This window comes from Haliotis rufescens, unplaced genomic scaffold (assembly GCF_023055435.1).
Source record: "Haliotis rufescens isolate VD_foot unplaced genomic scaffold, xgHalRufe1.0.p SCAF_1, whole genome shotgun sequence".
In the NCBI taxonomy this organism is placed as follows: domain Eukaryota; kingdom Metazoa; phylum Mollusca; class Gastropoda; order Lepetellida; family Haliotidae; genus Haliotis; species Haliotis rufescens.
This window is the reverse complement of record NW_025963779.1, coordinates 84,844,653-84,870,182: the sequence shown is the minus strand read 5'-3', so window position 1 is coordinate 84,870,182 and position 25,530 is coordinate 84,844,653. Positions and strand designations below refer to the sequence as shown.

Below are 25,530 nucleotides of genomic sequence, written 5' to 3'. Positions count from 1 at the left end.
CCCAAAGTTCTCTTGGCGAGTCCCTAAGTTCTCTTGGTGAGTCCCTAAAACAGGTCCCTAAGTTCCCTTGGTGAGTCCCTAAAATGGGTCCCAAAGTTCCCTTGGTGAGTCCCTAAAACAGGTCCCTAAGTTCTCTTGGTGAGTCCAAAAATCAGGTCCTTAAGTTCTCTTGGTGAGTCCCCAAAACAGGTCCCTAAGTTCCCAGATTAGTAAGTATCCAAGGAGAATCAGTAAGCCAGATCCCTAACATCCCTACATGAGTCTCTAAGTCAGGGCCCTAAGTTCCCAAAGTGAGTTCCCAAAGTGAGATCCCAATGCCATATCAGTAAGTCCCCTAACAGAGATCCCTCAGCCAGATCACTTTGTTCTGTAAGTGAGATTCCTAAGGTACTGAGTTTCAGGACTTCTTACTAATGGGTATTACAGTGGACAATAATAATGCCCATCTGAGGGAGCGGTGAGCCAGAAATGACCTGCCGCAATCAGCATCCTCCCACAGTCCCGCAGAACAACTGGTTCAGGTATGGTGGGGCAATCTTCTCCTGATTAGTACAACACCCTGCTATCAATTATCTCCTTGTTCTCCTGGCACTACAAAGGAAGAAGATCTGCTTAAGGCTTCACTAACTCCCCAGGGCTTGAAGAGATACTTGCGAATACACAACAAATGAAGTGTGAGCTATGGCTCATCGCAAACACCAGAATCAGGTGTTGACAGACGCCAAGACAGCTACATGCAGAATATACCAGACCGTAGGCTTGATACAGACTGCAGCTTTCATGGAGGCTCTGGATGGGTATGCCTAACTGTGGGCCACAAAGGCGTCCACAGTTTTCTTGAAGGGTCTGGATGGGTATGCCTAACTGTGGGCCACAAAGGCGTACACAGTTTTCTAGAAGGGTCTAGATGGGTATGCCTAGTTGTGGGCCAGTAAGGAGTTCACAACTTTCCATAAGGTTCTGGATGAATATGCCTATCTATCACTGTAAAGTAACTCTTCAACGCGGTGATAAAACCCAACTCACTCACTCAATCACTCACTACTGCTAACTTGATGTAAACTTTTCCCCCAAAGGGGATTCCATGGCAATAACCCCATGATAATCGCAGGATCCTACATAAACGGTTTCTGGCATGCCCAAGGGACACAACTCTGCACAGCGAATCGTGGCGCCTTAGACGACTGGGCCACCTGTGCCCCCTGCCGATTAGTTTGGAGCTCTAGAGGAAGGGTTATGCATTACCACTAACTTTTAACAGACTGTCCAAGTTTTCTTATAGGATGTAGATGGGGTATATACTATATATATGCTTGCTTGATACATACCATGGAGGGTTGCGAGGGGTACGTAGGACAGGGATAATACATGATATGACATGTATCACAATACAGGACACTTGGGACAGGTGGTGTGTACAAGAAGTAGGATAGATAGACATAGCAGATTTATAAGAGGGTTCAGATGTAGGATATTTCGGATCTGCTTCTTAAACCTTCCTGAGAAGTGTAATTGAAGGATACATATTCTGTTGCGAACCAAACATTCAATTTGACCATAATAGATGCCTTAGGGTCACTAAAACTAAACTTGTCTGTGGAAAGAATTTACATTATTTGTGTATTAGGTGTAGATACAAAACTGTTGCTGTGTTCAGTATCAGCAATACTTTGTTGATGTCCTGGGGCGTGGTGTCATACAACACTGACAAGCATTAAATTAGTTTGATGAAACCTTTTGGCATTGAACATGGACAGATAAAAATCACAGCTTTATGGGAGTGAATTATGAGCAAAATGAGCTTAACTCTGCTTTTAACACTCATATCATATCATGTCAGCTTTATCTTACTGTGGTAGGAAAGCCTAAAGTGATGCAGGTCTTCGACATTTACCGTCTTCGTGAAACAAGTTAAATGTGGGTATGGTGATGACAATCCTACAATCATCATTCGGGCGAATCTGGGATTCAACCATAACAGATTCCTGGCCACTTACTTGCTGCACCTTGGATGACCTGGCCACACATGCATCCATGCTGGGTGACATATTAAATGTTGTTGGTTGGTTGGTTTGTTGTTTAACGCTGCACTCAGATATATTTTAGCTATATGACGGCGGTCTGTAAATAATCGAGTCTGGACCAGACAGTCTAGTGATTAATATCATGAGCATCGATCCACACAATTGGGATCAATGACATGCATCAACCAAGTCAGCGAGCCTGACCACCTGATCCCGACCACCCGATCCCGTTAGTCGCCATTTTTTGACAAGCATAGTCACCTTTAACGGCAAGCATGGGTTGCTGAAGACCTATTCTACCCCAGAATCTTCACGGGTGACATATTAAAGATAAGTCGCCCGTGTAAGAATAAATTGGGGTCATCAATCTAATTTCGACCTGAATGTGTACCTGTAATGAACATCACTAAGACTGCCTGAAAGGTTTCCCAGCAGAGATGCAGGGGTCCGGAAATGGTCATATGCGCCGGACATGTCCGATTGGATTCTCAAATGTCCAATTTAAAATACTGCTTACCGGACATTTAAATTTTTCTGTCCGGACATTTTGAAAAAACAAACAATGCTACCTTCAGGGTCCAAGTCTCTGAGAGATAACAGAGTTTGGTGTTTGTCCTGCTAACTCCATGGCATGATGTGGAAGTTTGTTGTTTAACGCCGCACTCAGCAATATTCCAGCTACATGACTGCGGTCTGTAAATAATCGAGTCCGGACCAGACAATCCAGCGACTGATATCATGAGCATTAATCTACGCAATTGGGATACAATGACATGTATAAACCATCTGAGCGAACGACCACCTGATCCTGTTAGTAGCCTCTTATGACAATCATAGTTGCCTATTATGGCAAGCATGGGTTGCTGAAGACCTATTCAAACCCGGATCTTTACAGGTTGTAAGTACAGAATACAGAAAAACAAGGGACATAACTTTAATCATTCTGATCCAGTGATAATTAATTTCAAATTGATGTGTATTCTTTATCTTTTGACAATAATTCAGAACAATATTTCCACCTGTTTTTCCTTCATCCTGAAAGAGTTTGATTGGACAGAACATTGATGGACAGAATCCCTTTATATTTTTCCTTGGGTAATTAACTTTTCACCTCACTAACCAACAGAAACCATGCTTTGGCAAGTTCCTTGATCACTAATACACAAAAAAACATGATAAGGCATGAAGCTTAAGTATGTTTTAGCAATAGTTATACATCAGAAACAAAGTCTGCTGAAGAAACCTTACAGACTTTTGTTGAATGCTTTTCTCTTCTAGCATACAAAGCTATGTGCATGTTTATACAGAAAATGTCTAAAAAATGTCATTGGATTGTGAATAAATTGTATACATCATGTATATATGTCATGAAAGTGACACTTGAATTTATTCTTTTATTCATCCATGAGCGTCCTTCAGTAATATTCAAATGAGTGGGGAGTGAGTATGGTTTTACGCCACTTTTAGCAATATTCCAGCAATATCACAACGGGGGACACCAGAAATGGGCTTCACACATTGTACCCATGTCGGGATTTGAACCCGGGTCTTCGGCGTGATAAGCGAAAGCTTTAACCACAAGGCTACACGACCGCCCCTATATTCAAATGAGGTGAGTGTAATAAATAAAAATAATCAATTCACAAAAAATGTTCAAACTGATTTATCTAAATGCCGAACCATGGTTGGCAGAGTACCCCTGTGAAGACCCTCTTGTATAATGTTGCCACTATCAAACGTGCACAATACCGGCATGCGGCTATACACCAGATCTGTTTATGCAACTGCTGTTAACGCAGAAGCAATGTGGTCTCTCTCAGTCCCCCCATCAAATTGCCAGCATTTTTGTATATTTATTGTTTATAAATTTACTGCCAGAAAATTGTCAGTTTATTTACTCAGATGCTGTTAACATCATTAAGTAGGCATTATATGGGCAGGGATGGGAAAACCTGGTGTACTGTTACAAGGGGAATAACTCTGTACTGCATGTAATACTTCTTCATCAATACGGCCATACAGCCTTGTGGGATGGCAGTTCTATACTTGCAAAGTAACCATGGTACTTCGAGAGTTAAGGTTCAACAGTTACATCTTTCCTATTGTCACTTATATTTGGCATATTCTAAGTGTAGGAGAAACCATGTCTCCGAGGGATTACTAGAGATTGTAAACCCTCACATGAGGGACTTCGCTCACATGAGGGTTTACAATCTCTAGTAATCTCGAGGAGACATGGCTTGTCCAACTTATAAACCGACTCATCGCATAGACAACGTTTTTAATTAAATAACTGTAATAAAAACTCTCAAATGTATAACCTATATCGGAGATGAAATATCGCCTGCAGTCGTGAACTCGGTTTAATGAAACCGGCTACCTCAGCACGTGGGTTTCGCAACGGTGCGAAATCTGCACCTGCGTCTCGCAATGGCACGAAATCTGCACATGCGTCTCGTAGGCTGTTCGTAGTTTTTGTTCCATCAAGGGTTTACAATGATTGTAAGCCCTCCTCCGAGGAGTTACAATCGTTGTAATACCTCCTTCGAGGTGTTACAATCGTTGTAATACCTCCTGCGAGGTGTAACCGCAATTTCAAAAACTCCATATCGAGTTACACAAACAGGCAGTAGGTTTATAATAAATAAAAATAAAAATGAGATTTATGATATGTCTACAGTCAACTTTACATATATTTTTTTTCAACCACCCTGACCTGATCAAAGTGTCAATGAGTTGTTTACAAATCTCTCCACAGTTCTCGATTATCTCATTCGTAGTAAGACCACAAAGAACATGTATGGCGCCACAGACAAACCCTTTTTACACAGACTGGCATTATGAAGTGAGAGAAGAGTCATGCTGTTGAACTTATTTATAGGTGACAATGCTCTTGGGAATCCCTTTCGTTCCACGCAGGAATTTCTGTACAGTGCAGAGTAATAAACGCCAGTTTGAGATTTGTTATGACAGATAAAATTTTAGTGAAAAAGAGGACAACTAGTAAATCGGATCTTGCACCTTCAATGATGACAGACTTGCTACATCACTTTTATCACAGGCTGATCAGAAAACAACACAGAAAATTTATCGAGGGGGAAAATAAACGTTTTCGTCCACTACAGCTGCATGGAGGGTAAATCATCTTTTTTTTGTAAATCTTCAGATTAAGTTCAAAGTCTGAGTTGTGTTTCAGGGCAAGTGGATGTCAGCAATGTGCCGGCTGTAACACAGCGGTGTGGGACGGACCCCATCTGGACCATCTGGACCTCATACATGATCCAGGCTGTTGGGGTACATGACACCTGGTCACAAGAGGCTTAGACTTGGCCACTTGTCCCATCGTCTTAGACTAAAATTCCAGGACAAATTATTTCCTCCCAAAATCTAATTTGTATATGTCACTGTTCAGAAAAGTGCTGTGGACTTAATTCATGGAGTGAAACATTGCATAAAATTCTGTAACCATCAGAACCTTAATCAATCACAATAAAATCAGATCGTTGTGCTTGCTACTGCTACAATAAAATTGGAGGACGTCCCAGAAACGTTAGAACAACCGTTCGCAAACTTTGACTGACCAATGAAATAACTAATAGGAAGTCGACATTATACAATCAGAAAGCAGCTTTCTCGAACTTGACGGCACTGGTATCATAATGGCGTCTTCACTTCCAGACTACACTTTGAAAAATATTTTGACAAATTTATTGATTCAAAATTTGGAAACTAAACAAATGAAAATTCAGGAATGTTTAATAGACGGCCATGATTGTATGTCAGACCTTCTGATGGTCTATGAAAAGTCTCTTTCATTTCAAATGTTTATTCCATTGAAGCAAGAGATAGACTTGGATTTCGACAGACGCATTTGTACAGCCCGTAACTGTCACATGGTAATATTCCAGGCAAATCACAACTCCACACATTGTACTCATGAGAGAAATAGAACCACTGCCTCTGGAAGTGACTAGGACAGGATGATATGGATGTCAACATCCGAATCCCTTCTTAACAGCTTCTTGCTCCATCAGTCACCTTGATGACTAGTCAGTGAGTTGAAGTTATTTCAGTTCTAACATGGCATGTCCACTCACGGCGTGTCATATATCACTGACACTTATCACATTGCTGAAATCCACAGCATGGGTAAGAGGCAAACCAGAAGGGGAACTCTGGGATTCACATCAATAACCAGCAACTAAGGAAAATGAAGCAATCATTCATACAACAGATGATTCTTCATCACCACCATGAGATAACGATGGGTAAGTGACTGCAAAATGCCAACAAAAAAGAAAAACAAAACATATCACTGTACTAAACAAGCATATAAGTCAAGGGGTCCTTGTCATGACTCCAGTGTTAAAAGTTAAAGTTTCAATTACTATGGAATATCAGGAACCCTTTCATTTTGGATGTAGATTATTTATGAAGTTTCAATTACTATGGAATATCAGGAACCCTTTCATTTTGGATTTAGATTGTGTATGAAGTTTCAATTAGCATGGAATATCAGGAACCCTTTCATTTTGGATTTAGATTATTTATGAAGTTTCAATTACTATGTAATATCAGGAACCCTTTCATTTTGGATTTAGATTGTGTATGAAGTTTCAATTAGCATGGAATATCAGGAACCCTTTCATTTTGGATTTAGATTATTTATGAAGTTTCAATTACTATGGAATATCAGGAACCCTATAATTTTGGATTTAGATTATTTATGAAGGAACATGCATTCATGCTTAGGTGATGCATGATAAGCCAGGTACACCCATATGGCAGGACAACACACATCTCCCCACCACCCACTACACACAGACTCCCTGCACCTCATCATGTGCTGGTACATGCGGGATGACACTGAACTCAAGTCACCTTTACAGGAGGCGTTTCACAGGCGTAGCTCCCTGTTCCTGAGGCACAAAACAACAACTACAGGAGCTTCCCACATGAGGACCACAAAAACACTGGTGGCATGGAGAGTGAACTAGCCACCCTCCCATTCCACCTCTAGGTGCATCCAGGAGTGGAATATGTCAATGCTACAAGACGACTATCTACAAAGATGACTACACAGGGTATCGAGTGGACACAATGTCTGGTGAGTACAGACAGCACATGGATACCAGATCAACTTTCTTCTGTATCATAGCTGTTGATATGGCTATACAGCACATTATCACTGTGATCTAGCAGTAACAAACAAGGATACAGCCTTTGGGGAAAGGAACGGTACAATTTGTAATCAAACAAGTGCAAGATGAAAACATTTAAGTTGAAAACATGGCATCAAATAAGTGTCTGTGTGATATTGCTGACTGAAGCGTATGACTCCCTTCCCTTGTGCCACCTACTGTGAACACCACAAGCCTACATCCATACCTAGATACTGATTGTTCTCCTCCTCGTCCTGCTTCGTGACTGTCTCCGTCGACAGGGACTTCACTGACAGATATGACTTGATCTCCTCTGCTTTGCCCATCCACTTCTCCAGCTGCAGTGAAATGATCGGAGTTTTATCAGGAATAGGATGACACTTAGATCTGGTTCAACACGTTTACCAATCATGGTGCAATGGAACAAACGATGGCTATCATAAACATAAACATGCTGCCGTTACAGAGAGATTGAGAGAGTGAGTTAGTTGGGTTAACGCTGCTTTTAACAGTATTCCAGTTATATCACAGCATGCCAGATTAAGGTGGGACGACATCCCGAAGTGATGCATGTCTCAGACGTTTACCACTTTGGTGACACCCATGAGCACGGTATGATGCTGACAATCCTTGAAACATAATCGGGGCAAATCATGATTCGAACCCAGGCGACGAATTGCGGGGCCTTAGACAACCGGGATACCAGTGCACCCTCCGATAAAAAGCATTAATCTTCTCTCTTTATTTACTATTGCAAACCATCATCATGATTTGATTGTCAGGAAAGTATGGCCTGTACTGATGACAAGACTCTGTTGTAACCCTAGAAGCATTAACCAAATGGTTCCCAATTATGGCCATTGAGTATCCAGTATTGGCACACTTGTCATCTGTGAAATTATGTTGTAACGTTCCCCTACAGTGTTTGACATTGACCACATTATGTCAAAAATCTTCTGGTCCTGTTGGATCTCCACTAGACACAGTGGTCCTGACCAAATAGGGGTTTGTAAAGTATTACTTCTGTATGCAGTTAGAATGAGAAACCAGCCAAGAAGGTAACCACTTTACCATACAGGGTTGTTTTGGTTGCTTTCTTTGCTAATAATTTAGAGCTGAACTATTGCTAATTTCAAAAGTCATCAAAACTTAAATTACTTTTTTTATCCCCAAAATAACACCAGTCCACCAGACCAGCATTTATTTAATTTTACTGGTCCGTAAGAAAATATACTAGACATGGACCAGTGGACCAGTGATAGTGTCGAACACTACTTATGATGTCACAGACTGGCAGTATTTCTCAACAGATTAAAGTCTTGACACATTTACCATTTTGTACAAGACATTATACATTCTACCATTGCATTTTGAACTATGAAAACTTTTACATGCAACATAGGTATAAACCTCTGTCTTTTGATATGAAATAGACCTGTGAAGATCCGGGATAGAATAGGTCTTCAGCAACCTGTGCTTGCCGTAAAAGCCGACTATGCTTGTCGTAAGAGGCAACTAACGGGATCGGGTGGTCAGGCTCACTGACTTGGTTGATGCATGTCATTGTATCCCAAGTGCATGGATCGATGCTCATGATATCAGTTGATGGATTGTCTAGTCTAGACTCGATTATTTACAGACCGCTGTCATATAGCTGGAATATTGCTGAGTGCAGCGTTAAACAACAAACAAACAAACAAACAAACAATTGATAACAAATATTTCAAGACGTGTCAATGCAAGGAGCAATCTTCTCAGGCAAGCCTTGATGCTTTGCTACTTTAATCAATACGAGTTTGATGTCAAAAGACAAATTATGACTCTCTACAAAGTTTGTATTTATTTATACTTTTATGAACAGATCTGGGTATCACAGACATTTATGCACTCAAAATGTGGCTGGGTTCCATTTGAGACATAATTTGGTTAAAGACAATAGAGGTTAAGGCAAAATATTCCATAAAAGCAACTAGTGTTGGATATTAGTCAAAATAACAAGATAAAATCATTGATTCACAAAGGTAAATCACGATCAATTAATGGTTGATAAAGGGGAAGAGACAATCAATCATGTAAAACATCCCAGCAGTAATACAACTTAGAACCTTCTCTGTTGACACATGGAGCTTTATCTTGTTTAAACTCTTATTATTACTAACCAAGCTATTACAATGTCTGCTTGTTGTTTAACGCCAACCTCAGCAATATTCCAGCGGTATGAGAGTGGTCAGTAAATAATCGAGTCTGGACCAGACAATCCAGTGACTGATATCATGAGCATTGGGCTAGGCAATTGGGACACGATGACATGTATCAGTCAAGCCAGTGAGTCTGACCACCCGATTCTGTTTATCGCTCTTACGACAAGTTGGGTTTCTGAAGACCCATTTTAACCTGGATCTTCAGGGATCAGCTATTCCAAAAATAAACTAAAATAATTGGAAATTGATTGACCAGTGATGAAATACACCACTGATGAAATCAATATATTGGAATTGCACTAACTGCAACAAGAGGTTTGTATAACACACATGACACACAGGACTGGCAGTCTCCATTTAGAATATTAACATGTAAAAAATATCTCAAATAAACTCAAACAAGCAAACAAACAACCCCCCAAAACTGAACCTTTTTTTTTTTTTAACCATGACGTTTTTCTGCATTCGGAACACACCAGGAAGGTGGACAAAATATAAATGGAGTTTTTTATATTGGAAAGAGCTTACAGCTTGCAAAGACAAAATAGCTCAATACATTTTTTTTCAATTATCACTTACCTCTTTTTTCAACAAATCTTTCCTTCTTCCCTTGGGTTCCTCTGTTAATAGAAGAGAACAGCATAGAGAGCACATGGTGGTACAGTTGTGTGTGTCACTCCATCAGTAGCAGGCACATTAACATTGACTGATGTTGCTCTAGCAGCACAGATTTCAACTTAAGGTGTTCATTGTTGTTATTGTTTCGTCTTAAGTAGAGTGTTTATATATATTTGTGCCTTAAGATAATTGAAATACCAACATTTCGATTTTTAAATATGTTTAAAAATACATTACAGCAACCAAATGATTCTATTAATCATATCATATACTGAACTTACACTGTTGAACTCCCATGTTTCCGTTTCTACTGATGGGTTTATTATCATTTTTTAACAGATAATGTATTTATTTAGTCATTTAGAGTATATATTTCATGGTAACACCCTTAGCTAAATTTTCACTGCCACAGCTATCGAATTGTTAAATATTAGTACCACTGGATATAGTACATTTACTACCGACCAAAAATAAGGGAACTAATGAAATGATTGTGAAGGTGTTATGGCGATACATGTCTGTAAAATTAATTTCGGGTGTGAAGATCAATATCTGGTGTGTCCACCATGTTGGGTGATACATGCATGACACCTGGTGGCATAATGTTGATTAACTTGTGCATGTTTATCTTCGGTGTTGCCCACCATTCTGCCTGAGAGCTACCTCTAACTTGGCCACGTTGACGGGGGCTCAATTTCATTAAGATAAGATCTTAGTTCTCGCTGCCGCTAAACAAAGATCTGAGGACATCCCATTACGGGTCATGTCAGACCGACCTTTCGCAAACTCTGACCGACCAATGGAATTACTGACAAGAAGTCGACATTAGCCAATCAGAAGGCAGCTTTCTCGTGCTTTACGGCACTAATTTCAAAGTGGCGACTACGCTTCGAAACATATTTTGACAAATTCTCGCTTTAAAATTTGAAACCTGAACAAAAGAATGTTCTAGAATGGCTAATATATGGTCTAGATTGTCTAGATTCAGTCATTAAGCCCGTAAATATCGTTCGGAATACCCCCTTTTAACGTTTTTGAGGCTGCATGATTAGAAATCACATTCCGACTGTCACTTTCATGATCTGGTAAGTGACACTCTGATTGGTTGGATGAAAGGTCGTTCTGACGTGACCCATAATGGGATGTCCTCAGATCTTTGTTCAGCGGTAGCGAGAACTAAGATCTGATTTAAATGAGATTGATGGGGCCTTAGACTCTGGCGTACACTCCAGAACATACCACAGATGCTCTGTGTCAGGGGACTTAGTGTGCCGGTCCAATGTCCGTATGTCTTCTCATCGGAGATATTCAGTGGTGACCTGGGCACGATGTGGTCTGGCGTTGTCATCTTGCAGTTCAAAATTTCTGAAGATGATTGTAGCGAATGGAACATTGACAGGACGCATCATTTCTTCAACCTCTTGCTGGCCAGTTAAATGTCCATTCACAATAACAGATTCAGTTTGACTATCATGTGTGATACTGCCCCACACCATGACACTACAGCCCCAGACTGATCATGGTCAAGAATTGTTGCCCTGGCATACTGCTCACCGCTATGTCACCAACAAACTTTTTCTGTCATCTGTGATTTTGAGGCAAAACCTTGATTCGTCTGTAAACACGGCGCCATTGGCGAACAGCCAGTTTTTAATGGTGAATGTTGAAATTCAAATTCGCCTTCCTGTTATTGTACGGAATTGACAACAGGACCAGATTTGAATCCATTGTGTATTGCAATTAATATAAAAAGACGATCTTGTCTTGGTGTGGTAGTTTAGGCCTGCCACACCCTGGTCTCAATGCAACCCCATCCGCTTGTTCCACAGTTAAGAAATTACACTTTTTGACTTGCCAACATTTGGGCAAATTGGGATGTTGACGTCCTCCTCCACCACACCCCACACCCTCAATTCACCATTTCATCTATCGGCATATTAAGCGTGTGCACAGCTCAATTACATTAGTGATTATTTCCACCACCACACACTTTGGTTTCTGTGTGCACATGAATCACATGCTGTTCATGAACGATGTGAAATTTCATAAATGTACACCTCAACAATAGCTACATTCAAATCATTAGTTCTCTTACTTTTTGTTGTTAGTATATTTGCACATACTTGACATTGATTTTATAAAGACAAACATGTGTTGTGATGTCAATGTCTTGATATTCTAATGAGAGGATCTTGTAAGAGGATCACTTTTGTTCAGTCCTATTGTGTTCTGTCAATAAAATATGTTTAAACTAAATACACATTTCCAGATCTTGAAGCGATTACTGTTATTCGGGTTGTTATTCAGCCTTGAAACAAACAATATTTACAGGTTCTTACAGTGTTGTCACTACCCCTAGTTTACAGTTCATACACCCTGTGCACTCAAAAGAACCCACTCGTCCGATAGTAGACGACCAGATGATGGAAACACGAATACGTACATACATCCGAAACACAAGTGTCAAAACTTCTGGTGTCACCCTGGGCAAGTGACTTAGCTCAAATGTGCCTCTGTTCACCCAGCAGGGAATGGTTACCCAATGTGTGAGGTGGATATAAAAACCTTCTAGCACCCCTAGGCAGCATGGGTTGTATACTACCCAGGGAGTTGAGAATGATAACTTGAATGCTAACAAATCCACTGGTCGGGGAACAAATAAAACCCCATTTGAGCAGATACTAGTACCTGGATACCTGCCGTATATAAATGTATAATATAATAATAATAACACTGTGTCCTGCTGCACTTACCTGGGAGATGTTGGACTAGAGGAGCAAGAGCCAACTCATAATGATGCAAGGCCTGCTCAAACTGTTCTTTGTCTGACTGTAACCATAATAAAAACATTTTTCATTCATACTAAATTTCTCATCTGAAAAATGCAAATTGAAGCATCTGTTACTAGAACAGAAATTATCTCAATCAAGGGGGGCAACTCTTGAGGGTATGTTCACAAGACAATACAATTACCTGGTCAAAATCAAGCAGAGTGTTATTAATCTATGCTGTTTACAAGTCTTCGTATTTTGTGGTTCAGTTCAGATGACTCCAACTGCCTTTGTTTCTGTATGAGATAACATGAAATCTAAACATTTGCAACTACATTTATTTGTAAATTGTAAATAAAGGGTTTATGTCATCCCCTTTTCATTTTACAAAAACGTTCCTCCCAAATCAGTTCTTATTATAAATCCCACATCACCCACCACAACGTTAATTGCTTATACTGTGTGCATGTAGAATAATCCTGAGTCTCTGAAAATGTATAATTTTGACAGAAACAAACAACTCCATTTAAATTGAAAAGGAGCCCAGTGAGATGGGAGAATAACAACTTGTGTAAAATCTAGACTTGCTTCATTTAGAGTTATAGCATTATAGTATGGGTTGGGCAGTAGGGAAAGTAATATGGTTCTGTGATACTGTGTGTATGATGCATGTATTGTATATGTGTGTATTAAGTTACGTAACAAGCAGAAGAAATAAGAATGTGATTTTTGGAAGGGCAAGCTTTCTATATTTAGAATGAGCCTGTACACTTCACCTCAACAACAAACTGACCGCCTCCATGGCCAAATGGTTTAGCGCCGCCTGGAGAGAGGAAGATCTGGAGTTCTAAGCCTGACCGCGTCATACCAAAGGACGTCAAAAGATGGTACTTGTTGTTACCCTGCCTAGCGCTTGGCATTGAGGGGCTAAAGCAAGGACTGGTCGGCTCGGAGTCAGTATACTGTGTATGAGTGGGGTATTCATGTTCAACTGCGACATGGTAACTCAGTGGGCGAGCACCATAATCGGCACTATATTCGGCATTAGTCCAGATTAATACACTCACCCACCCCACCACACACACACATGCATGCACGTTGCTATATAAGTGCAATAATTTTGGACGTGACGTTAAACCCCATTTCACCTCACCTCAACAACAAACAAAAATAAAAACTCATGTTTCAGCTTTCAAATATAAATTAAGTAAAATTATTTGTACATGCCATATGAAAACAGGACCTCATAATACATACCTGAAGTCTACAGACTAATGTATTAATCATTATATTTCTTTACATTTTTCTTGTTCATATCAGTTAGCTTAATTGGACTTTTCATCACAGTGCAATGAATAAAATTTCTTGCAAACATTGTCAGTTGGACATTAGTAAAACCATGTTATTGTGGACACTACCTTACTGATTATAACTGTTGGGTACTTGGAACATCTACACATAACCAAAGGGAAATTAGATTAAAACTTATCCTCAATACAGTAATCTAAATATTTATAATTTTTAAATTTGAAGTTTACATAATATACATCTTTTCTATTGGATGAGAGGTCGGTCACATGACTGCGAAATTGATGATCAAAAGTGTATAAACGACACAATTTGACGTTCATACGTTTTTCACGAGACTGTGTTCGTGAAATGACACTGTAAACACTGACGGACTACTTCCACATCCCTGGTGAAAACCCTGGGAATTCCCTAGCATGAATACATACAAAAGCATAGCTTCTGAACATTTAGACCCTTTCATTTTGAACTTAGTGTTTTAGCATACATTGGATATGTCAGACAGTGTGATTGCATGTCCGTTCAAGGATATCCTCATGACAACCTATCATAGAGAACATAACATAGAAAAGCACATCCAAACTACTGTAGTATCGACTCGGTCCGTGTCTAAACTACAGTGACAGCAATGTAAGAATGTACCTAAGTATCTATTTGACACATCTTTACAATCACCTTTTAGTGATTGACCTTTCTCATCTAATAAGGATTACATTTGAGTATATTTGTTCCTGTGGAGCATGTTGAGCGTATCTATGTTCATGTCACCTATTGTTTTAAGGAACTATTTTATTCTGCGATACAGCTGGTTGTTGTATGGCTGTCAGTGCAAACATGAAGTCCACAGTTGCCAAAACTTTTAAACTGCTTTAGCTACGTCACAGTTCGACACTGATTTTCAGTATTTTAGATTATTGTTTTGATAATGATAGCAAATATCCCAGTAGTTTCTCCAGATTCCCGATGGTTAATTCTGAGTGAGTGAGTTTGGTTTTATGCCGCTTTTAGCAATATTCCAGCAATATCACGGTGGGGGACACTAGGAATGGGCTTCACACATTGTACCCATGTCGGGAATCGAACCCGGGTCTTCGGCGTGACGAGCGAACGCTTTAACAACTAGGCTACCCAACCGCCCCGGTTAATTCTGGCTGAATCGCCGAATGACAAAGGCAGTGCCATGTTTAAAAATTGAAAGTAGTCCCTACTTGACCTTTGATATTTGCATCTATATCCTCATATGACCCAACGGATATCGTTTTTATCCCTTGGCTTTATCCTGCCGAGATACCTACCCATTATATGATAAACAGGAAATCACTGAACTTGCCCTGTTTTCATTACAATCCACATCACAACCATATCCCTACCTCAGATTCTGCAGCTTTGATCAGTCGCAGCGCAGCCTGCAGCTCCGGCTTCCCGAGACAAAGATCAGCTGGAACAGATTCACACAACCTTCAGGACATAATTAATGGATAACAACTTTTTCAAAACATAATGATAGCGACTTCCTTGACAACAATATAAGGATCTTTAGCAAAATCTCGCTATAATATAACATTAAAGAAGTTGTTATACATAAATTGTGTCTACTTTCCAATCTCATTAAAATCAGATCCTAGTTCTCGCTATGGCTAAACAAAGATCTGAGGACATCCTATTACGGGTCACGTCAGAACGACCTTTCATCCGACCAATCAGATCGTCGCTTACCAGATCATGAAAGTGACAGTCGGAATGTGTTTTCTAATCATGCAACTTCAAAAACGTCAACACGGGGTATTCCGAATGACAGTTACGACCCGTACTACTGATTCCGTCAAAATTATCGTCTATCTCTCGCTTCAGTGGGATAAACATTTGAATGGAGGAGGCGTTGAACAGTATGTGGGAAGCATTGCTATACAATCTCAGCCATATAATTTTAATTGAGAACTTTGTCAACATATTTTTCAAGCGTAATCTGGAATGGAAGTCGCCAGGTTGAAACGAGTACCTTAAAGCTCGAGAAAGCTGCTTTCTAATTGGCTGATGTCGACTTCTTTCGACTAATTTCAGTTGTCGGTCAAAGTTCGCGAAAGGTTGTTCTGACGTGACCCGTAATGGGATGTCCTCAGATCTTTGTTTAGCGGCAGCGAGAACTCAGATCTGATTTTAATGAGATTGGTCTACTGTCTCATCTGTCAACTTCTAAGAAATGCTTATCATATGTTGCAAATGAAGCTGATAAGATAGATTATTGTTGTTGAGGGTGGTCAGACTTATTCTTATTGTAGTTGCATCCTTGCTTTGTGTCCCAAGAATCAAGTCACCTAGATACCTTCATATTGGGTATTTGCTGATGCTGTCAGTGCCTCATCTTCCCAAGGCAAGGGCATTAACTGACCATAAAAGTCTAGCTTCCATCCATGCCAAACTAGGCTGGAATTCCGGAGTTACATTTTGACTTGACCAACAGGTCTACGTCTAGTCCAATCAAAATCGCGTAATGACCTAGACATATAGTTCGTAAACATGGATTTCAACATGCAGGATTTGCAAAGCATGTGAACCATCAACTGGGCGTCTACAGATATTTGCAAATCTTTTTATATTTTTAATCAAGGTGCTCAAACGATTTGGGGTAAGACCCGTTTTATTACAATATAGATCTTGATTATCGCTCAGATCGTCTTGACTGAGTGTGCCATTGTGTGTGAAGCAAATGTAAGTGATATGAGAGATAGAATCGGATTGGTCAATAGGAGGGGCATAGAAGAGACATAACTCGTAATAGTCACTGGTAGTGTTACGACGAGTCTGGAAATTCCAGCCTAGTTGGGCAAGGGTGGAAGCCGAACTTAATAGTCAGTTAATGCCCTTGCCTCAGGAAGATGTCAGTGCCTGTCAAATTAGATTTCCTTTTGTTTATAGTGCGAGATAATTTCAGGCCTTCCAGTGGAAGCTACTGTAACCAGACTCACTCAGTTCTTCGTATTCGTTGAGAGACAGGGATCTGCTGAGGGAGTCTTCAGGCTTCTGTGGTTTGAGTAACGTCTTCAACACTTCAGCCCTGTCCATGTACTCCTTCACCTGAAGAACAGCAGTGTTTATTGAAACTTGTTTGTTGTTGAACCCTGCACTCAGCAATATTCCAGCTATCAGAAGACAGATTGTACACTATTGAGACAATAAAGTTAATTACACAGCATCGATCAACACAACAGGGATAGGATAACATGCATCAACCAAGTCAGCACGCCAACTTGCAACAAGCATGGGTTGCTGAAGACTATTTCTAACCCAGATACTCACGGTGGTTTGACCAGATTAGTCAGCAATAATTCAGCAATATCATGGCATTCCATAACCAGACCAGTCAGCAGATGGCCAAACAATGACCTACTACACAGACACACTGTAACCAACTAACCTCAGCAAGTTTGGGGTAAGTAGGGTCAACTTTGACAAATGAGCCCAAAGGGGGTCAAATATTGTCAATTGAGTGAGTGAGTGAGTGAGTTGGGTTTAACACCGCTTTTAACAGTATTCCAGTTATATCACGGCGTGTCAACTTATGTGGGAGGAAAGCCCGAAATGATGCAGGTCTCAGATGTTTACCACTTAGGTGAAACCCACGAGCACGGGTATGGTACTGACAAACCTAGAAACATAATCGGGGTGAACTGGGATTCGAACCCACAATCATAGATTTCTGGCATGCCCAAGGGATGCAACTCTGCACAGCAAATTGTGGCGCCTAGACGACTGGGCCACCAGTGCCCCCCAATTTTCATTGACCAGTATACTGATGTAGTAGCGGGTATGGGGTAGCTGTTGGTGGCGCCTACACAACACGAAGCTACTTGTAGATTCAGGTAACTGTCATGTTTATTCAGAATGCATAACAAAGAATCATGAAAATAAGCCCTGAAAATGGCTTTAGCTTGAACCCACGAGTTAATCTGAGTTTCACATCCTTGGATTTAGCATATCCTGAACAGCCCTCTAACCCTTCTAGTACTCAAGACTTGGTCTTCCTCAAAATACACACCTTCTTCCTCATGGCTTCTTTCTTGTTGGGATTTTTTTCATCTACAACAGAAAAAAACATGTTTCAACAAAACTGAAATATTAAAGATCCATCAATCTGGTGTTATCAATCATCCAGGGCTCTCTGGCTTCATCAGCTTCTCTCAGTGGGGAGATCTGGACCGTCACGGGGACTGCACTGTTCACTGCATCACAACTACCTCCTGGAGTTCACATCAGTGTTGACTTAGATTGCCAGTTAGAGATTCGGTTTTGTTGTAGTAGAGTATTTGCTGCGAACACCTTAAGTTTGTTTGTTTTTTGTTTAAGCCGCACTCAGCAATATTTGAACTATATGACGGTGGTCTGTAAATAATTGAGTCTGGACCAGACAATCCAGTGATTGACATCATTACATCAACCCACGCAATTGGGATACGATGACATGCATCAACCAAGTCAGCGAGCCTGACCATGATGACACCTTAAGAAGTTAACTAAGTTAATTGTATCACAACAGGGTTTTACCATGCAACTAGGGGACTTCAATAATTAATTTCAAGGGTCCTTACAAGGAATATGAGGGTCCTGTAAAGTCATGAAATGATGTAGTGTACTGTATTTGATATTTCCCATGAAACATGTTAAATGTACAGTAATCCATGTGAAGTTCCAGCTACATAAACTTCAGCACCAGAAAAAGCATGAAATACTCATGTCCCCTGCTAATACCACCATTTTCAGCCTAAATCAAAGGCGTTGCCATAGAAACTCGAAAAAGAAATTAAAAAAAAATCCCAAACTATCAAAAGGCTCCGGAAACAAAACGTGACGGACGGACGAACAGATTGAAGGACGGACAGACAGCACCCATTCCTTTATCCCTCCTCCACTTCGTGGTGGGTGATTATGTTGCACAGTAGTTCCCAACTTCACATGGATCAAACTCCTCACAGGTGAATAGTTCAGAAAGAATTCATGACCGTTTGCATCCTATTATATCATATTCTTTCGTTTTTGGATAATAATCCACAAGGTACGAGGAATTACAGAATATTCCGTGACTTGTGTATGCCCAGACCCCTTGGCAAGAGACTTACAGCTGTAAAAGAGGAAGAATGTATCCTGTGTTGGTCTTGTCCTATTGGCACATTTTAAGATATGTCACTGAAATCCACCTGTTGTTTTGATGACATGAAGGTATCAATTAATGACACCATACCAACTGGGGCAATGAGGGGAACATAGTTTCAACATTAGGCATTGGGAATCTATACCCCTACGGGTCATAGTGCAATGACTATAAATGGTTGCACCTTCTTAGAAGCTTTATCTCACCTCATTAAAATACTAGTTTCTGATTGGCTAAGGAGTGGGCAATTATTTTCCATGTATGCCGCTGAGAAATCAACCGAACACACCTTAGGTAACTTGCTTATCTCGCATAAGTATAGTTGAGCTGAAATGAACCAGTGTATCACCGAATACATTGGGTAAAGGGAAGTATCTATGTTCATTTGTGTTATCTGCTAGGGTAATAAACTTCTCAGCAGGAGAATAAATCCCTTTTACCCCGCCACGAGCAAGTCAGGCTACACATATATTTCTGAGAGGCAGAATAAATCCCTTATACCCCACTTCGAAACAAAAAGTTGCACGCTTTTTCCGAGTCAATGAAAGTCACGTGACATAGCACAAGTTAACCGAACATGGACACATAAAACCCCATGTACCCTGAATGATCCTGCTACAACTTGTATTGACTCACAATGTACAGCTGCCACGAAGTAGTCGAGAGCTTCAGTGTATAACCTGATGGCTGCCTTGTAGTTCCGCTCGTTGTCTTTCTTCACAGCCTTTGTGACCAGCTCAATCTACACAAGGTAGCAACATCATCAACAATGGTATGTCAACAAAACAAGAATGTATCGGGATGGTGTACATTCATTTTACAAAATGTTAACTGAAAAAGTTGTCATCAGATCAGCAACCCACCCCTCTGAATAAGTTGTGTATAACACTCACCCCACTGTATAACTATCTTACTGTCTGCACTCTGTTGTATATACAGTAAACTATGTTTATAATGAACACGCTTATAACAAAGTGACAGATATAGCGAACTGTTGTTTTTGGTCCCGGCCATTTGCGATTATCTTTAGTTTGAAACACTTATAACAAACTACGGATATTAAGAACAAAAAATACTGGTCCCTTTGAGTTTGTTATAACCGTAGTTTACTGTATGTTTTTATGCTGAATTTGCACATTGAGCATGTCCCTCAGCGATGAGGATTTTGCTCTATACAAATATCCTTATTATTATTATTATTAACTTGTATGTAAAACCCACCCAATTGTACAACTTGTATATAACACTCACCCCACTGTGTAACTTGTATATAAAACCCACCCCACTGTATAACTTGTATATAACACTCACCCCCCTGTATAATTTGTATATAAAACCCACCCCATTGTACAACTTGTATATAACACTCACCCACTGTATAATTTGTATAAAAAAACACCCCATTGTACAACTTGTATATAACACTCACCCCACTGTATAATTTGTATATAAAACCCACTCCATTGTATAACTTGTATATAACACTCACCCCACTGTATAATTTGTATATAAAACCCACTCCATTGTATAACTTGTATATAACACTCACACTCTGTATCACTTGTACATAAAACTCACCCCATTGTATAACTTGTATATAACACTCACCCCACTGTATGACTTGTATATAACACTCACCCCACTGTATAATTTGTATATAAAACCCACTCTATTGTACAACTTGTATATAAAACCCACCATATTGTATAACTTGTATATAACACTCACCCCACTGTATAATTTGTATATAAAACCCACCCCACTGTATAACTTGTATATAACACTCACCCCACTGTATAATTTGTATATAAAACCCATTCCATTGTATAACTTGTATATAACACTCACACTCTGTATAACTTGTACATAAAACTCACCCCATTGTATAACTTGTATATAACACTCACCCCACTGTATGACTTGTATATAACACTCACCCAACTGTATAACTTGTATATAAAACCCACTCCATTGTACAACTTGTATATAAAACCCACCCCATTGTATAACTTGTATATAACACTCACCCCACTGTATAACTTGTATATAAAACCCACTCCATTGTACAACTTGTATATAAAACCCACCCCATTGTATAACTTGTATATAACACTCACCCCACTGTATAACTTGTATATAAAACCCACCCCATTGTACAACTTGTATATAACACTCACCCCACTGTATAACTTGTATATAAAACCCACCCCATTGAACAACTTGTATATAACACTCACCCCACTGTATAATTTGTATATAAAACCCACCCCATTGTATAACTTGTATATAACACTCACCCCACTGTATAATTTGTATATAAAACCCACCCCATTGTATAACTTGTATATAACACTCACCCGACTGTATAACTTGTATATAACACTCACCCTCTGTATAACTTGTATACAACACTCACCCCACTGTGTGACTTGTATATAAAACCCACCCCATTGTATAACTTGTATATAACACTCACCCGACTGTATAACTTGTATATAACACTCACCCTCTGTATAACTTGTATACAACACTCACCCCACTGTGTGACTTGTATATAAAACCCACCCCATTGTATAACTTGTATATAAAGCCCACCCCATTGTATAACTTGTATATAACACTCACTGCATGACTCAGACTGTCATGTGATGGCACATGGGTCATATCCACAAATGGGTGAGCAAAGAATTCTTCAAATGTAATTCTCTCATCTGGTTTCCTCTTCAGCAGCCGAAGAAGAAGATCCCTGGCATCTTCTGTAACGTCCACCCCATAAGGTAACTGAAACAGGGATCAGTCATTACACAGCTGCCTGCTAATTAGAGTTAGTGATTGTCTTGGTTTAATGTTTAACGCCTCACTCAGCAATGTTCCAGCTATATGACAGAGGCCTGTAAATAGTAGTCTGGACCAGACAATCATGTGTTTGACATTATGAGCTATCATCTGGGCACATTCATCTGGGTGGTGTGAATGTAGTCTTACACCACAGTTCACAGACTGAGAACATAAAATCTCAAACATGATCAATATCCTCAACCAGTATTTTAGCATAGCTTCCATGTCTCTTGTCAGTTCCTTCCCACATAATTTCCCCTGCAGATGTCTGCTATTTGGCAGGATGTATCAGACCAACATATCAGAGACATTATACACTTGAAAATTGAAGAGGATCAAAGATATTTTTGGCTTCAGAATAAAGGTTCTTCTTACCTTAACTAAAACCTACCTCTATTGGTTTAACATCCTGCATGTGGATGCACACATCTATTCTGCCCTTACACAGGTTAACTGACCCCCTAACTCTTTGAAGTCACACATCTATTCTGCCCTTACACAGGTTAACTGACCCCCTAACTCTTTGACATCACACATCTATTCTGCCCTTACTTCAGCTACAACCTACCTCTACTGGTTTATCATCCCATATCTTAGACCCTAACTCCTTAAAGCTCTGTGAAGCAAACGGGGCTCTCCCAAACAGACATTCTGAAACCAAAAGTAGAAGATACATGAGGGCATAAAGACATCGAATAACAGTTAGCTGATATGAGTATGTTGAGCAACTAAATAAAGAACATGTACATTCTAACTACTAGTGATTGATGACAATCCTCATCCATATGTAACCAACAATTGCTGTCCAATACAACCTAAGCAGTTGTGCAATAAATAGTGTCTTCATGGTTGCGGTAGTTGTACGAGAAACAGTGTAATCTGAAGTCCAGTTTGGGCCAGATATAGCCTCTTGCACTCATCTTAGTAAAGATGTTTTTTTATTATTATTCGCCATTTCCAAAATGATCACTTATGCCATAATCCCTTTCAACATCAGACATGTCTACCATACAGTACAACTTTTAAGTCATAGATCCACCTACAGAATAGTATAACACCTACAGTGAGTGAGTGAATATGGTTTTACGCCGCTTTTAGCAATATTCCGGCAATATCACAGCGGGGGACACCAGAAATGGGCTTCACACATTGTACCCATGTCGGGAATCGAACCCGGGTCTTCGGCGTGACGAGCGAACGCTTTAACCACTAGGCTACCCAACCGCCCCTATAACACCTATAGACCACTGATCCACCAACAACACAGTAAAACACTTAAAACGCACAGATCCACCTACCATACAGTATAACACCTATAGACCACTGATCCACCAACAACACAGTAAAACACTTAAAACGCACAGATCCACCTACCATACAGTATAACACTAATAGACCACAGATACACCTACCATACAGTATAACACCTATAGACAACAGATCCACCTACCATACAGTATAACACCTATAGACCACAGATCCACCTACCATACAGTATAACACTAATAGACCACAGATCCACCTACCATACAGTATAACACCTATAGACCACAGATCCACCTACCATACAGTATAACACCTATAGACCACAGATCCACCTACCATACAGTATAACACCTATAGACCACAGATCCACCTACCATACAGTATAACCCCTATAGACCACAGATCCACCTACCATACAGTATAACACCTATAGACCACAGATCCACCTACCATACAGTATAACCCCTATAGACCACAGATCCACCTACCATACAGTATAACACCTATAGACCACAGATCCACCTACCATACAGTATAACACCTATAGACCACAGATCCACCTACCATACAGTATAACACTAATAGACCACAGATCCACCTACCATACAGTATAACACTAATAGACCACAGATCCACCTACCATACAGTATAACACCTATAGACCACAGATCCACCTACCATACAGTATAACACCTATAGACCACAGATCCACCTACCATACAGTATAACACCTATAGACAACAGATCCACCTACCATACAGTATAACACCTATAGACCACAGATCCACCTACCATACAGTATAACCCCTATAGACCACAGATCCACCTACCATACAGTATAACCCCTATAGACCACAGATCCACCTACCATACAGTATAACACCTATAGACCACAGATCCACTCTTGCATCATACTCCCCTCTACAGATGATCTCCGGCGCCATGTACAGAGGGGATCCTCTCATCACATTCATGGCATCACCATCAAACAAGTGCTTCGCAAACCCAAAATCTGAAAGAAGAAGTATGTTTCTTGTGGATGAGAATAAACAATACAGACTTGCTGGTCTGTGTTTCATCTTTCAGAACATCTTTGTGAAAGGTTTATCAATGAACTAGTTTGTGTACTTGTAAAGACATAAAACATTAAACATGGCTGCTATCCCACTGAGCTCAGGCTATCAAAGTTAAAACTGGGTTTAAAGGAGTGAAACACATCTCACCACTCTTGTCCCACTGATTCAAACTCTTACCATCAGTATGGGAATATAATTTCTTGGCTGATCCAACATGCATTCTATTTGTTACAGCAAAGTTCATGGAACTAACTTTACAGCATCCAGTCAACTCCCCAAGGGTATTATAACCTGACGATGGGGAGAGTGACACCACACATACAAGCTATCTTGACAGTGGGGTGCATGACACTGACACCACACGTACCTGCCATCTTGACAGTGGGGTGAGTGACACACGTACTTGCTATCTTGACAGTGGGGTGCGTGACACTGACACCACATGTACCTGCTATCTTGACAGTGGGGTGAGTGACACATGTACCTGCTATCTTGATGGTGGGGTGCGTGACACTGACACCACACGTACCTGCTATCTTGACAGTGGGGTGAGTGACACATGTACCTGCTATCTTGATGGTGGGGTGCGTGACACTGACACCACACGTACCTGCTATCTTGATGGTGGGGTGAGTGACACTGACACCACACGTACCTGCTATTTTGATGGTGGGGTGCGTGACACTGACACCACACGTACCTGCTATCTTGATGGTGGGGTGAGTGACACTGACACCACACGTACCTGCTATTTTGACAGTGGGGTGAGTGACACATGTACCTGCTATCTTGACAGTGGGTTGCGTGACACTGACTACACACGTACCTGCGATCTTGATGGTGGGGTGAGTGACACTGACACCACACGTACCTGCAATCTTGACAGTGGGGTGAATGACACATGTACCTGCTATCTTGACAGTGGGGTGAGTGACACTGACACCACACGTACCTGCTATCTTGACAGTGGGGTGAGTGACACATGTACCTGCTATCTTGACAGTGGGGTGAGTGACACTGACACCACACGTACCTGCTATCTTGACAGTGGGGTGAGTGTCAGATGTACCTGCTATCTTGACAGAGGGGTGTGTGACACTGACACCACACATACCTGCTA

The 25,530-nt window shown here is 40.4% G+C and overlaps 1 protein-coding gene across 3 annotated transcripts in view; it reads right to left on the bottom strand.

The window, feature by feature from the left end:
• Positions 1 to 25,530, bottom strand: part of LOC124136966 (serine/threonine-protein kinase ULK3-like) — a 70,700-nt gene that overhangs the window by 19,159 nt on the left and 26,011 nt on the right. For all 3 annotated transcript variants that reach the window (XM_048402591.1, XM_048402594.1, XM_048402596.1), the window contains exons 5-14: positions 24,203 to 24,346; positions 22,637 to 22,719; positions 21,856 to 22,011; positions 19,867 to 19,972; positions 18,121 to 18,161; positions 17,051 to 17,159; positions 15,455 to 15,522; positions 12,759 to 12,834; positions 9,967 to 10,007; positions 7,413 to 7,524 (exon numbers count right to left, since the gene is read on the bottom strand). In XM_048402591.1, coding sequence (XP_048258548.1) covers positions 7,413 to 7,524; positions 9,967 to 10,007; positions 12,759 to 12,834; positions 15,455 to 15,522; positions 17,051 to 17,159; positions 18,121 to 18,161; positions 19,867 to 19,972; positions 21,856 to 22,011; positions 22,637 to 22,719; positions 24,203 to 24,346 — 936 coding nt within the window. The remainder of the gene's footprint in view (positions 1 to 7,412; positions 7,525 to 9,966; positions 10,008 to 12,758; positions 12,835 to 15,454; positions 15,523 to 17,050; positions 17,160 to 18,120; positions 18,162 to 19,866; positions 19,973 to 21,855; positions 22,012 to 22,636; positions 22,720 to 24,202; positions 24,347 to 25,530) is intronic.